The sequence below is a fragment of the Falco biarmicus genome, chromosome 13 (assembly GCF_023638135.1).
Source record: "Falco biarmicus isolate bFalBia1 chromosome 13, bFalBia1.pri, whole genome shotgun sequence".
In the NCBI taxonomy this organism is placed as follows: Eukaryota; Metazoa; Chordata; class Aves; order Falconiformes; family Falconidae; genus Falco; species Falco biarmicus.
The window spans coordinates 24,212,947-24,227,264 of NC_079300.1; the positions used below are offsets into that span (position 1 = coordinate 24,212,947).

Below are 14,318 nucleotides of genomic sequence, written 5' to 3' on the forward strand. Positions count from 1 at the left end.
TCTTTCTGAGACAGGAGGCACTTTCTGTGTTGACACTGTGACAGTCTGTCTTTTGCAGTTAGGGAGAAGCAAGAAGATCCTCCCAGTTTGGTTGTTCAGGTGCCTCATCCCTGGGCATTTGTACAGGAGGCAGGATTTCCCTGGCTTTGGGTGCAGAGCAGTAGCTCACCAGAGCGGGTAAGCGCATTGAAATAGATGGGGTTAAGTTGGGGAACTGAAAATTGTTTCAGCATCAATTAATCCATGTCAGTTATGTTAAAGAGTGCTCCATTACTTCTGCATTCTTGCTAAGACTACTTTCCTGTTGATTTTTTTTTTTTGTTTTGTTTGAGGAAGATTGTGAGACATAAGAGTAACAGGAGCCCAGATGTTTCATAAAAATTATCAGGACAATCTGTATCTTAATCTCTTTGTACTTGTCCATGTTTTTCAGGATACGCCTATAGCATCTCCTTGTTTCCTCCGAATGTGAGCTCTTTCTTTTACAGGACTGTTGTTTATTTCTGGCACATTTGTATCTTGATTCCAAAACTGAACCTAGAAATATTGCTGTAATTGAAATTACTTGATTAAAGACAGGTGTTTCCAGAGGCAGCGGAGAACACACAGAGCCTCATTTTTTATGGATTTAAATTCCATGGCTGAATTATTTGATGTCTAAGTAAGTGTCAACTCTGACAGAAGGTTTTTCTGCCCCTGAGGAATTCATGCTACTGCTCTCCTTGGAGGAATCTCAAGTACCTAAAAATGGTCAACTTCTCTAACTGCCAGTTTTCAGAAATCTTTAGAAAATTAATCTACATTAAACAATCCGATAGGTTCAGGATGAGAGAGAGGAGAATGCTCCCCTCCCGAGTAAAATACAACATATTCCTGTAGGAAAATGAATTGGTAATCCCATAGTTTGTTTATGTATTGCTGAACTTTGCTACCAGCAAAACACTGCATTTATAATAGGTAACATATTCTGTAAGAGAGAGAATATTTAAAAGAAGGCAAGATCAAAGGTCTTATCGTAATGATCTTCCTTACTCTCTCTTCATTGCCTCTCTATGGAGTGCAAGATTTTGTTTGCTAAGCTATAAGCAGTGGCAAGGTTCAATAAGCCCCAGCTTACGTTTTATCAAATGTGCTCCCACTCATCTTTTGAGCATTGGAAATGGGCATTTTGCAACAAAACTATAGTAATAGGTGACAGCCACTCCAAAGGAGAGGATTCTGTATTTACGTAATAAACTTTGGGCGATTGCTTGGTCAACAAAAAATGACAAAATATCTGTTGGTGTCTTATGCCGTTGGTAATCAGGGGATAAGGGTATGTCTGACCCAAAGGAAATGATGTTTTGTGGTGAACCTGCAAGTCTGGAAATGCAAACCTGATTCCCCCACAGCCCAGTGTTTCTTGCTTCCCTCACTTCCAGCGCGGTGGCTGGAACCAGCGAGCTGCAGCTGTGATTTGAGTGCATTGTGTGATTGCGCCTGCGCCGTGGGATGCGGCGGTGCTGACACCTGCGCAGCCTGCGGGAATCGGGGTGCAGGGGGGTGACCTGCCAGAGCCGCTTACCCAGATGCTGGTTTTTCAGAGCTGAGTTGGGTTACAGGTCGGGGTGGGTGGGAAGCTGCTGGAAAACGTGTCAGCGTTTTCATGATAACTCAAAGCCCAATCACTTGGAAAATCTTGTATTTTAAAATACTGAGCTTCCTGTTACAAAATCAAAGAAAATTACTGCTCTGAACTAGTGAAAATGTCCCCTGCTTTAGAGAGATAAGAGTCTCTTGGTATCCAGAAGGGCGTGACATTTTCCCCTTGTTTGATTATATTAGGTGTATTAAATATGACCTCAATGTTTAAGGTTGCTCAAGCTGCAGGAGTTCAAAAGATTTTGGATGGGACTTTTTTGATTTATTTTGCTAAGCCTCTGCAATAATTGTAAATGGTCATTTTTTTTATAAGAGCAAATAGTAAGAGGTCAAATAATCCACATATATATATATATATGACTTTGTATTTCATTACAAAGGAAAGTACACAGGAGAAGAAATGTAGCTATGGTTGTAAGAAGGATAGATATTTAAGAAGAATCATTGCTGTATAAGTAAAAAACTTGCAATCCAGAGAAAATTGTGTAGAAATCTGAAACATTATTGATAATTAAGAAAATAATTGAGGTATGAGAAATACTAGTTTTCAGCTATAGGTTTTCACTGCTAGAAGGCAGACTTGATTAAATATCATCAAAGAGACAAGAGGAATGACCTTAGTGTTGTCATAGTTAATCAGGGATAATTTTCTATCGGTTTGTAGTTTAAGATTGGCAGGCTTATTTTTAGATTTAAAAAAAAAAAAATCACAGAAATAAATAACCCTAGTTGTTCTTTACATTGATTTCTGATTATTGTGAGTACTTCAAATCTAATTTGGGAAAGAACAATGGATTTTCTGTAATTTTTATTAAATTTTATTACACGTATTGCCAGTTCTTTGCAGCTAATGTTTTGTGGTTCTCTTGCCTTTCACAGTATTTTAATTTTTTTCTTATTGTGTCAAATTAGAGTGTTCAGTGTCAGTTTAGGAAAGTTAGCTTCTGTTTAAATAAATAAAAAGTCACCTAGTTTACACTGTCAGTTGAAGAGATAACTTGGAAGCAATAAGTCGAACTTAGAAGGAAATAAATCTTTAAAATCCCAGTCACCATTTTTAGTGGTGCTGTTTTTTCCTTCGGGTGGTGAGGTTTGGTTCATCAGCTCCAAGTTAAACTGACAGGGCAGTTCTCAGGTACCCTTAGATGGGATGGAAACCCTCCATGTTCCTTATTCCTTACTGTTGTTAACAGACAGGTAATTTGTAGCAGGAGGTTCCAGATGCTGCAGGTCCAGAAAACACGTTCTTTTTTTTATGCCATGCATTTAATTTACACAACTTTAACTCATTCTTTGTAAATGGCCTAGTTTGGATGTTTAAGATGGTTTTCTTTACATGACTGTTCTCATTCTTGCCATCAATTTTGTGACGGCCAAACCTAGCTGGTAAAATTCAGCCTTTTTCTTATTTTATTTTGAAGAAAAATACCTATTTCAGTAAGATGTGAAAATTAGTCCACATGGGAAAAAAAAAAAGATAAAAAAAATAAAAATCAGGTTTCTGTTTAATTCATCCAAAATCTGAAATAAACGTGCCAAACAGGGATAACTCAAGGTCGATGGGTGACAGTCTCTTGGGAATGAGTTTGGTCTTTGCATCCAGAGGTGTAGGGTACACCCACATTCACTGACATAAGTTTTCCAACCACCTGTACACACCACGGGAGCAGCGGTGGGCTGAAATCCTGCATCCTTGCTGCCCCGAAGAGGCTGGGAATGAAGAAGATGATCCATGCTAACTTTGAAGAAACTTCATGCTGGAAGGAGTGGGAAGCAAGGAGGGCTGCTGGGCTGCCAGCCTGGTCCCGCTGGGGCGGCCGGGCTCCTGCAGCCGAGGTGGGACCAGCCTGGAGCTGGGTCTGGGCCAGGGCACTGCCTGTGTGCAGGGCAAGCTGGGGTCTGCCATGGGCAGAAATCACTTGGTGCCTTTGCACCAGTTTCCCATCACTTTTTGTTCCTTTAAGTGTCAGGTGCTGTTTGACAGGGACTTGCCTCATGATCTTTTTTTTTTTTTCTTCCCGGTAAAACTCAGTCTGGATCTTCAGCTGAGACATGTAAGAGCTACTGATATTACAAATACTGTGTCATTATTTTATCTTCCATCTTATCCTCAGACTAAATTGTTTGTTCTGTAGTTCAAGTTATGGAGCATTGCTAGTGTTTCTTAGGATATTAATGAGAAGAAAGGCACTAAAAAGCCTACAAGACAGAAAAGTGTGAATGTGATTTAGCCTTTCATTTAACGAATTACTTCGTTTTCAATGGAGTAAACTGGTTAAAATTTTCCACTGAGAAATATTGTTTCCTTAAAATACTGTGGCTTTGTTTAATATGCAGCAAACTGTTATTACTGGGTAAAAAGAAAACCCCAAAGTTAAGGTTTGGCATAGAAAATATTGAAACTTCTGCAACTGAAAGAGTCATTTTATTTCTATGGTATCAAAAATATAAATCAAAACAAAGTGAGTATTTTCATTTGGATGCTTAAATTATCGATTCGCTACAAAAATGATGATTTTAAATCTCTTTGAAACTTCTCACAGGAAAACAAAACAACTTGGTTTTCATTGCTTATGTATGCAAGAACCACATTGCTTTCCCAAACCTCCCTGGTATTAGTTGGTTAAAACTGTCTTAAATCCATAGTGACTAGACTTGAGGTGTATGTAATTTGACGACGTGAACTTTACTGACATGATGTAATCTAAGATGGATTTTGCAGAAATCTATGCTGGGAATTTGGGTCTGCGTGCTGTAGGAGACCTGGGAAACACGGGGCACAGGAGAGCAAGCATCATGTGCAGGAATGTGGTCCAGCTGTGTTAAACCCTCTGTCCAGATCCAAAAGGCTCCAATAGCATTTCTGGTTTATGTTTTCATCTGCATAGAGAGTTTTGCTGTTGTGGTGGAGTATTTTTGGTTGTGTGGGGTTTTTTTCTTCTTAGAAGTTTAGAAGGGACTGAAATAGACTATTTTATTTCAAAAAGTTCTTTTAAAACAATGCTGTGCTAGTCCCTGGTGAGACCAAAACGATATACACAGCGCGTGGTGTTGACTGAGGCAGCTAGCTCTCGCTCTGACTGCCAGAGATATGTCAGGATGGATCCAGTATGTTCTCATTCATTTGCTACAGCTTTAGGTTCCTCACAGCACGTTATACTGGACCAGGCTGTAACTCATACAACTAAAGTTGATGTTAAGTGTCCTGCCTGTACAGCTGCCAACTTTTCATATTCAATTGCCCTATTTTTTTCACAGGAAAATGTCTTAGCTTTACATGGCAGTAGCTTTCCTGGAGGAAACGGGCAAAGGTAAAGAAAATTGTGCTGTACTTCCACGATCGTATACATCATAGTGGTGCAAAGGGGCAGAGAAAACGATTTGACGTCTTCTGTGGTCTGAAATACTCTGCAGATAGGCAGTTGTGACTCAGTAAGGGTTTTAAAGATGCAGTAAAATGCACAGAGCAGCAAGAATCGATCTCACCCTGGTTATAATGGAAAACTGAAGAAGGGATATCAAAATCGGTGCTGTGTGGGATGATGGATTCTGTGTGATTAAGGTCTCTGGTAGTACCATGCCCACACTAGGATTTCTTTTTATCTTTGCTTGAGGATTTAAGTGTAGGTGAAAACATTACAGATAACTTATTTGTGGATTAGAAAGGGAAGAAGTTGGTCTTACTATTGTCACTTAAAGCTGTTACAGCAAATAAAGGTAGCAGGATGCAGGAGCAGTGTCAGATCTACGGTGTGCAGAGGATAAGCACCAGCTTGCCTCTTCGGGGTCTTGTAGCAAATCCCCTATGAGAAGCTTCCCGAAGGGCAGTAAGAGCAAATGGCTGAGCCATGTTCCAAACCTAGGATCCAAGGCACTTGTGATTCCAAGGCCTGGAACTTCTCTTTTTGTTCTGTTTTGTCCAAGAAAATACTTTTGTTGATTTGTTGAAAAGATTCAGTTGATGCTGAATTCTTTTGCTAATTTCCTTGTTTTAAGGGACCGTTGTCCAGTTAAAGGCTGGAAGACTCAGCTGTCTTCTGATTACAAGCCCTTTCAAACCCCAAATAGACTGCTTTTTATATACAGGGCAGATGTTCCACCAAAATCTATGTACCTTCACACTCCAGGTATGTTTCTAAAGAGATGATTTTTGATTGTGATAGATTGGTTTGGCAATGTTTCCATCAGTTGCTATTTCAGCCTGTTTCTAGGCGTGCTATAGTCCAGGTATCCAGTGACAAATCCATGACTGTTGGCTTTCAGGTAGCATTGCTCCTTGCACTGCCTTGTAATTTGGTCATTCTGATGCAGGGGACAAGTTTCCAGGTCCTGGAAAGAAGAATCCTTTCTTTCTCTCACCCAGACACCTTCTCTTGCAGTAAACACCGACCACAAGGAACAAGCAGACCTTTGGGCAATTGTAAATCAGTTTCTCCATTCAAACCCAATTTTCCTTTCCCTTCCTTTCGTACAGGTTGATAAAGTGTGTGGACAGCCCAAACGACAAGAAGGGAATCTGTCATCAGACAATATAGTGCCAGTGAAGGAGGCGACTGAAACCCAGACGTTTGTGATGGCTCACACTAGTCTGAACAATAAAAGAAGGTAACCCTAAGCAATAGCTGCTGTGAAAGAAACTCTCTGCCTCACGATTTGTGTTAATGGTTCCTTGCACCGTAGCGTCTCAGCCAGAGCCAGAGTTGTCACCCTGCCTGTGTGCTGTCCAGCTGTTGCCACCACTGACAGTTGCACAGATGTCCCTGTGCTATTGCTTTGCACATGTCTACCAGCAAAGCTTTTTACCGACCAGACCTGATGTCGTTGCTTAGCCCCAAGGGGTTTGTTATTTCCAGAAACTTTCAGTGAAAACGATGAAAACTTTTCCTCAATAAACTCTGAGTAATTTCAGCAGTGGAGTCTAAATTACTTAAAAGACAACTGCCCTTTAGGTCCTCAAGGACTTGGGCTTATCCAGGGGCAGAGGTGGGAAGGAGAAAGGGGTGAAAAGGAAAGAGTCATTAACCTGGCACACAGTCAGTCCCTCGTTTCCCAGGGCTGGGCAGGAGTAATAAGATCCCTTGCAATCTCCTGGGTTTGTTGCATAACAGAGAGAGAGCAGAAGCATTTCTGTGTAGCCTTGTTGTGTCTGTCTTGGCTTCTGCTCTTCAGCCGCGTGCCAGCTGAGACATTAGACAGCTGAATTGCTGCCGCTGGCCCTGGCATGAGTAGCGCTGCTCCCAGATCTCCTGCTCGCTCTTTTGCTTTCCCTCGCCTAGCTCCTGGATTGGTTTTCTGTAAACTGTAAGTGGGGAGGGAAGGATGTCTTTTCAGTCCCACTCATGAGTAGATGTCAGAGCTAACTGACCATAAAATCACAGCGACTTATTTCTGGCTAACATGTTGTTCTTTGTAACACCAGTATTAATCTGGAACAACCAGCAAAGTGAGTGGAATCATGCTGGGCTTGCACCTCTATCAGAGAACAGTATCGAATCTGCTTAGGGACTCAGTGTCTATCTCTGTATGTTGGATACGTGGATGACAGACAGCAATGTTAAAATTAGCATAAAATCCATAGCCTGGATTCTGGAGTTTGAGTTGTAAAGATGAGAGTGTTATCCATTTCTATTTTAATTATAATCTAAGCTTGCATGAATGAAACAAACACTGCTTTAAAAGATAAAAGTAATAGCAGCAAGCTAAGCTATTTGAGTGATAGCGGTATTTTTATCCCTTTGTAATTTAAAACCAAAACACAACAGTTTGTTCTAGTGCTTGGAGCTAATCAATTTTTACCATGCAAATCAGAGAAAAGAGCATTAAGGAAATTAAATTAATAAATTCAGCAGTAATAATCCAAAGAAAAGTTGTAGTACAATTAATGAAGTATGCTTTTAAAAATGCAGAGCCCTAGGCCACCTTCCACATAACTCATTGACTTCACTGAGATTTACGTGCTGGCAACCAGAAAGGCAGAATTATCTGCCTATTAATGGGTAACCTCTTCAACAGCTACAAATTGGTGTCTTGAGTGGCATGACAGCAGTTCTTTCTCACCTGAGATCTGCTCCTTCCCCTTCCCAACCATCTAGAATTATTTGGATATTGACCTTTTAAAATGTAAGACCTGTAGATGGAAATGAGAATACACTGAAACTAATATGTTGTAAATTAGACAGTTTCCCAAAATTAGTCTGCACCCTGAAAATTAATGTATCAAAACCCCCCAAACTAAGGGCATCCTTACGTAATTAGCATTACTGAAATACAGTGTTGACAGGTATTGTGGAGAGCCTATGCACCAACAATGAATGATGGAGCCATGCCATAATTAGTAAGAAGTGGAAAATATTATTAAATTTTCCACAACTTCCTATAAAACACATGGCGTGAAGCTTGTACTTTGCTTCGTGGAAATGATTGTGAAACAGTAGAGTGAAATACACAGTGATTGGCTACATCGCTGTGGTGTTCATCATCTATCATCTAATCACATATGATATCAATAAAATGCAATTTTAGGTACTAAAATTTTATAATGGATGGGTGAAATCATTCCTGCAGAGGGTTGTGCAAAATGCACTTAAAGTGACAGATAACTGCTACAGGGGATCTAGATTATGAGAGAAATTATATGAATCTTTTTTGGTGCCATTCCTTCTGGCGATTTAAAAAATGAAGAGCAATATCATCAGCTGTCTGTCAGTTTAGGTATGAGGTCACATAGGAATTGGCCTGAGTGAGTCTGGTCTGTGTAGTAGGCATCCTTCCAAATGATCCTTGATTTAAGGGGAATATAGAATGTGACTCCTGCCTTTTAGAATAAGGAAAGAAAAAGAGAAGGAATGAGCCAGCACTCCCCAAGCAAACAGAAAACCTGTGGCTCGTTACCTTAATCAAAATATCCCCGAGCTCGAAGAGAAGCATCAATCTGGTTGGCACATCTGTAGGAGACACCACGATAAGGTGGCCTCTCATCTCTTCTGTGGTACCTGCCTAGAGATGCCCTTAGGAACCTAGTGCCGAACAGCCCATACCTGCGTATGTACGTTTGCTCCAAAGGTATCGCCAAGCTGCTCTTCCAAAAAGCCTGAGAACCTCTGGTTTCAGCTGCTCGGTAGAGTGAAGGCTGCTCGTGCAGTTGGAAAGTGGGGCTGTAAAGATTGTGGCTCTTTGCCTTTACAGCTTCGGACTGAGGTTAACCTTTGGGAGCCTGGCGGGAGGCAGCCCTCACCCTCTGCTGCTCTGCACAGTGTGATCCTGCGTGGTTTCTGAATTCACATAGCAACTGGGTCCCCTCTTGCAGTTGTTGAACCCTTTTCTGCTCCTCTTACTCTCATGGGTTCCTGGGAGATTTCCCATCTTTATTTCCCTCTGGATTCCATTCCTGCATATTTCTAGTTATAAAACACTAAGTGTCAGGGACAATAGTGCAAGAAGCTGAAGCTTGAATAAATGTTGCATGATCCTTTTCCTCTCTGATTAAGCTGAAAAGCACAGCTTTTTTTTCCTTTTTGGTTTTTGTTTTTTTTTTTTTTTTTTTTTTTGCATTACACAATCGTATTCAGGGATTAACCGAAACTGTCAGGATTGCTGCTGTAGTCATTTTTTTAATGTGGAGGTTACTACAATATGTAATAGAGATGACAAGAAAATTAAAACCATACGATGGTACAGGGAATGTACATAGCATGTGCAGAATCTCAATCAGTAAATTGGAATGTTATTGCTGAGTTCAGCACAAAGTACTATTCTGGGCAGGGTCCGGACTCCTAGCAAAGTTGAAAACCTGCCTTTTAGCATGTCTGCTGCATGAAATATTTCAAACCACTAAACATAGACTGGTTACAGATTTGTATATGAAAATATTTTAATAAAACTGTAACATGACATTAGGTTCCTCATTGGAGGAGACAGGCTTTGTAATGATATTTTGTTGGGATTTCTTTGTTATACTGTAAACTTAGGGTCCTTATATACATCTAAAAAAAATAAAATGATTTGAGTTTCTTTGGGAATGTTTGAAGTTGATGGCATCTATTTTATTTAAGATTAACTATCTATTATGTCAGTCATCACATGATATTATTAAAATATGAATATTTAAGTGCTAGTACAAAACACATTATTAATGCCAAATGTAAATTAACTTACTGTGGAAATGAATCCAACGTTTCTGACTGACTGGCCAAGGCAGAAGTTTCAGCAAGTCCAGATTTTTCCTGTTACAAATTCTTATTTCCTTTTTTGACTGGCTGTGTTGGAATCGCTGCTTCAGTGATGGCAGGTGACACTCACCTGATGATCAGGGCAGGTCTCTCCCGTGGCCACCCCTGCCATTAGCTCCCAGAAAGGACAAAGACAAAGCTGCCATCATCTGGGTGTCCTCAGAGCTGCTGAAGGTGATGCTTACTCTCTCCAGCAAGGGTTAACTGGACTGGCAAGTAGCATTGAACCTGTTTGCAGGCATGTGTTAATCCAGCTGTTAACATTACTTTATACATGAGAGTACAGGTGCAAGAGAGAGTAGAACGTGGTATCGAATCATGTAAGTGGAAAATTGCGTCATGATGTTAATGGTAAATACAATGTTTATTGTATTTAAACACATATATTTAAATATATGTACATTAAATACATTTAAATACATATATTTATCACATATAGTTATACATATACATAAACATAAATATATTGCATTTAAATACATACATTTTAATAGAATGTTTGATGTTAATTAAGGGACCTCAGCATATTGGTGCCACAAAATGCATTTGCACTAAATAACTAACGGGGTTATTTCCACAGTTCTTTCTCCAATATAACCTTAGAGCTCGTCTCTCCTGTTTTGTAGAGTTGCTCTTGTTTGGTTTGTTGTTTTTTTTCCTAGTGAAATCTGACCAGAACTGAACAGCAAACAAATCTATATTTACATTATTCATTAACAGACAGAAAATTGCTCATTGTACTAGAAAATGAATGCTACTCATTTGTATCCCCCTCCCATGGTTCTCATTCTAAACTGTTTGCTATTGTTTTCTTGTATAGCTTCATATATTTACAGTTCTTCCATTTGGTATCAGTTATAGTTAATTTAAGTACCACTGAATTTATTTTCAGCTTTTTGCTCTGTGTGCTGCATTTGTAATTGTGGTCTTACTTGAAAATGATTGGGAGGAACAATCTCACTTGTGTATTTTTTTCCAATATTGCATTGACATTTTTAATTGCATCTATGCTTTGGAAAAATCTCATGACAATTTTCCTCCTTATTTGTTTTCTTATATTATCCTATGCATGTGCTTGATGACCTTTCTTTCAAATAATTTTTACTTTTCTCTTTTGTTTCTCATTTCTTTTCCTCATTTGCCTGAATTCCTGCTTCTCCCCTACTCCCCAACCTCTCCTGATTGATGCTTGTTCTCCCCGGCCTATTCCAGTTCTCTGCCTCTGAAAGCTTCAAAGAATGACAAATCAAGAAGTTTGAAAAAAATCTCTCGGTAAGAATGAAAACAAGGTGACATACTTTGTCTCTACACTTAGCTCATCTGCAGTGTCAGCTGCTGTTCCAGCTGTAATCTAGGAATCGCCATACTTTTGATTACTGCTTTTATACTGCAGGGCAATGGGAAACTGTACATTTTCTGCCTGACAGTGTTTAGTTTTATACCGATGAAAAGTAAATATTTGCCCTCATTAGGATTAGGAGTTGGACACAGATCTCTGCATTTGCTCAGATGCTACTTCAAGATGTCAGGGCCCTGCTCTGCTCAAAATGCAAAGGAGTTTAAGCCTCTTGGGGCGAGCTGAGGAAGACAAGCTTTAGACTCCTAAAGGCTGCTCTTTTCCTCCTCCAAAGAATACTCTGTTTTAGAACCCGTAAAATCTTTGGCACCTGCATCACCTTTCACAGTTGCTTAGTTGATACTCAGGCTATTCTGCCAGGTGGGTGGCCTTCTGCCTGGGCCTGGCTTTACTGTATAAATAGCCAGAGCTCATGTCCCTTAGTCGGTGGTGAAGAGGTAGAAGTGCTGATCATAACCCCCCAAAAGCCTTTTTCTTTGCTTAAAATAACAGCTTTCTTGCATTGGTAGGGTAATGCAGTTCCTTAGGACCCTGCAGTGACTTACTGATCTAGAGCAGGATTTCACCATACATGAGATAAATGGGATGGCAAAACGCTTTTGAGAAAGCGTAAAGAGACCTATGGGGGGAGATGACCACTGCCTAAACCTTATAGATACCTAGCGGTGGACTTTGATATGGTTCAAAGCACCTTGCTCCCAAGAGAATGATAAATCCTGACTGGTTCTGTGCCAAGCTCCATCCAGCTGTATCCCCAGGCACCTCTTCCTGGTGCTTCCCTGACAGCCTGCCTGGAAGAAACCCTGAAAACCAGAGTGAGCCCTTTGGCCTTCCCAGTGGGGCTGGTGGGGGGCTTCCAAGACAAGCAGAGAACTCCCTGATAGCTCTACCTCAGTTTTTGACCTTGTTCTCAATATCTCTAACCCCTTATACCGAACAGGAGCTTCCAAAGCTGTGGAGGAGGCAGGGTAATTTCTCATTCTGAAATACTCTTTAATTGTGTGCTGAATTAACACTTGTTTTGTTACAGTTTATTTTTATGGCTACCTCGGCAAGATACACTTTATAGGTATAATCAGATTATAAAAAAGGCAGCCGTTTGCCTACAAGGCATTTTTCCATACACACATGATCAGAAATGGGCTGTTTGTACTGGCCAGGAGTTCTGGTTACTCGCCAAAGCAGCGGGCACAGCCTCCTCTTAACGAGAGAGCTGCCAGACATGGGGAGGGAGAGTTTCCTTTCTAGTAAGAATGTGACATGGGTAGTGGTGATGGGGAGGAGTCGGCCCCACCGCATCTCAAGGAGATGACTTTCTGTAGTGTTGCTGCAGGTGTGGGGTACTTATCGCATATTGCAGGTTTTGGGATGGGATGTTGGCTTTAGGAAGCCTTTTCCACCCAGGAGGCTGTTGTCAGTGTTCTTAATTCATCTCACGCATGTGCAGGAAATGGTGAAATACTCACTTCTAGTAACAGAAAAAGCATAGTCCTTTAATGGTGATATTTTGTCATCATTTTTAACCTGTTTATAGGGAAACAGTGGCCGTAGATTTTTTTTTTCCCCCCCCTCCAAATTTTGTGTTGGGATGTATTAATGTAATTTTTTAAAGCTACCCTTTGTGTGCAATAATGTGTATTAACGCAGGACTAGGTAAGACTGGATGATGCGTAGAAATAGAAATACACTAGAAACAGAAATCAGTCAACTTGGGCGACTTATTTCTGTAAGGGTTCTAAACTCTTAATCATGTGGAGAGTTAAGCTGACAGGGGGCTTAAACCCTGAGTTTGCTGTTCTGTTGTTAAATGTGTTCTTCCTGCATTACAGAGAGTTCATCAATTACATGAAGCGATCCCGAACCTTTTATGCCTCTATAGCAGAAAGGCTGTGTGATGGAGACCTGGTGATGAGAGACAGCTCAACCTGCTGGAACGGAGAGGATGTTGTCGAAAGGTAAAGTTAAGAGTAAAAGTTTTCCCTAATGGTGAAAAAAGTGACTTCATATCCTTCTGATGATCCAGGAGCATTCTGAGACACTTGCCATCATGATTCCCCTTCATAGTGAACTTGATGCTTAATTGAGCCAGGGCTTTGCTAAAATAAAAGGTTGTTAATGCTGAGTTTTGCATATCTGTATTAAATATAGCGGAATACTTTCTTGAAGGGCTGCTTTGTAGAGTCCCTTTCACTTTAGACATCTCTTTGTAGAGGGCTCTTACCCTCTGAAGCTCCGTTAGCAGGAGTACCTCCACGGCTGACTGGAGGGGTCCCTTCCAGCCTGCTGTTTGTAGGCTCATTAGTGCAGAGCTCAACCTCGTGTTTAGCCACAATTAGAAAATATGTAGCTCTTCCTGCAAAAGTGTCAGAAAAATAGTGACCAGAGCATTACGTTTTTTAAAGGATTTCCCTGCCGTTTCTTTTCAGAGTTTCTGACATAACACTTTGAATAAAAACTGTTTTTGGAATTGCCCTACAGCCTTACCAAAGCATGCTCTGCAGGAATTCTTATAAAATAACAATTAATAAATGCACTGTTCGGTGTCAGTAGAGCAGCTAGAAGCTCTGCAGGGTGAAAAGATCATTCTAGTTCATCAGCTAATTTTTTTGCCTCTGTATTTTATCAAAGTCTTTCCCTTCACCCTTTAGAATCCAAACTGGAAAATAACATTTGCAGTCTCCACGAGCTAAACTTCTTGCTGTCATTTCTCTTGCTCTGTGTAACATGAGGTAACGTTGCCCTGAGGAGAAAAAGAGGTATTCAGAATACAACTGTAGCTGTTACTATTACTGTCAAAATATACATCAGTTTTTGCAGTTGGTTGGAAGCTTGCCAGTGAATGTTTTCCAAAAATGCCTTTTTGTCGAAACAGAGACATTCCGTGGGATTGTATTGGCTTTCATGATGTTTCTTTTTGAAGTGTATTTTGTGGCCTGTAGCAGTTTTAAAAGATGAAGTTCTAGCATTCTGTTGTCTTGCTTTAAAATGATTGTCACGATTGAAAATTGTTTTGTAGGAACATATGGAATAATTCCGATGTGGAACATGGAGAGATGTTACAATTACTGACTGTCCCATTAAAGGGAGTTCTG

At 40.3% G+C, this 14,318-nt stretch overlaps 1 protein-coding gene across 2 annotated transcripts in view; it reads left to right on the forward strand.

Moving 5' to 3' along the window:
- LOC130158311 (glypican-5-like) overlaps positions 1-14,318 on the forward strand; it is a 391,572-nt gene that overhangs the window by 123,609 nt on the left and 253,645 nt on the right. The window contains exons 4-6 of one of the 2 annotated variants that reach the window (XM_056358960.1): positions 6,116-6,246; positions 11,082-11,141; positions 13,056-13,181. In XM_056358960.1, coding sequence (XP_056214935.1) covers positions 6,116-6,246; positions 11,082-11,141; positions 13,056-13,181 — 317 coding nt within the window. The remainder of the gene's footprint in view (positions 1-6,115; positions 6,247-11,081; positions 11,142-13,055; positions 13,182-14,318) is intronic. The other variant, XM_056358961.1, reaches the window with a different exon arrangement.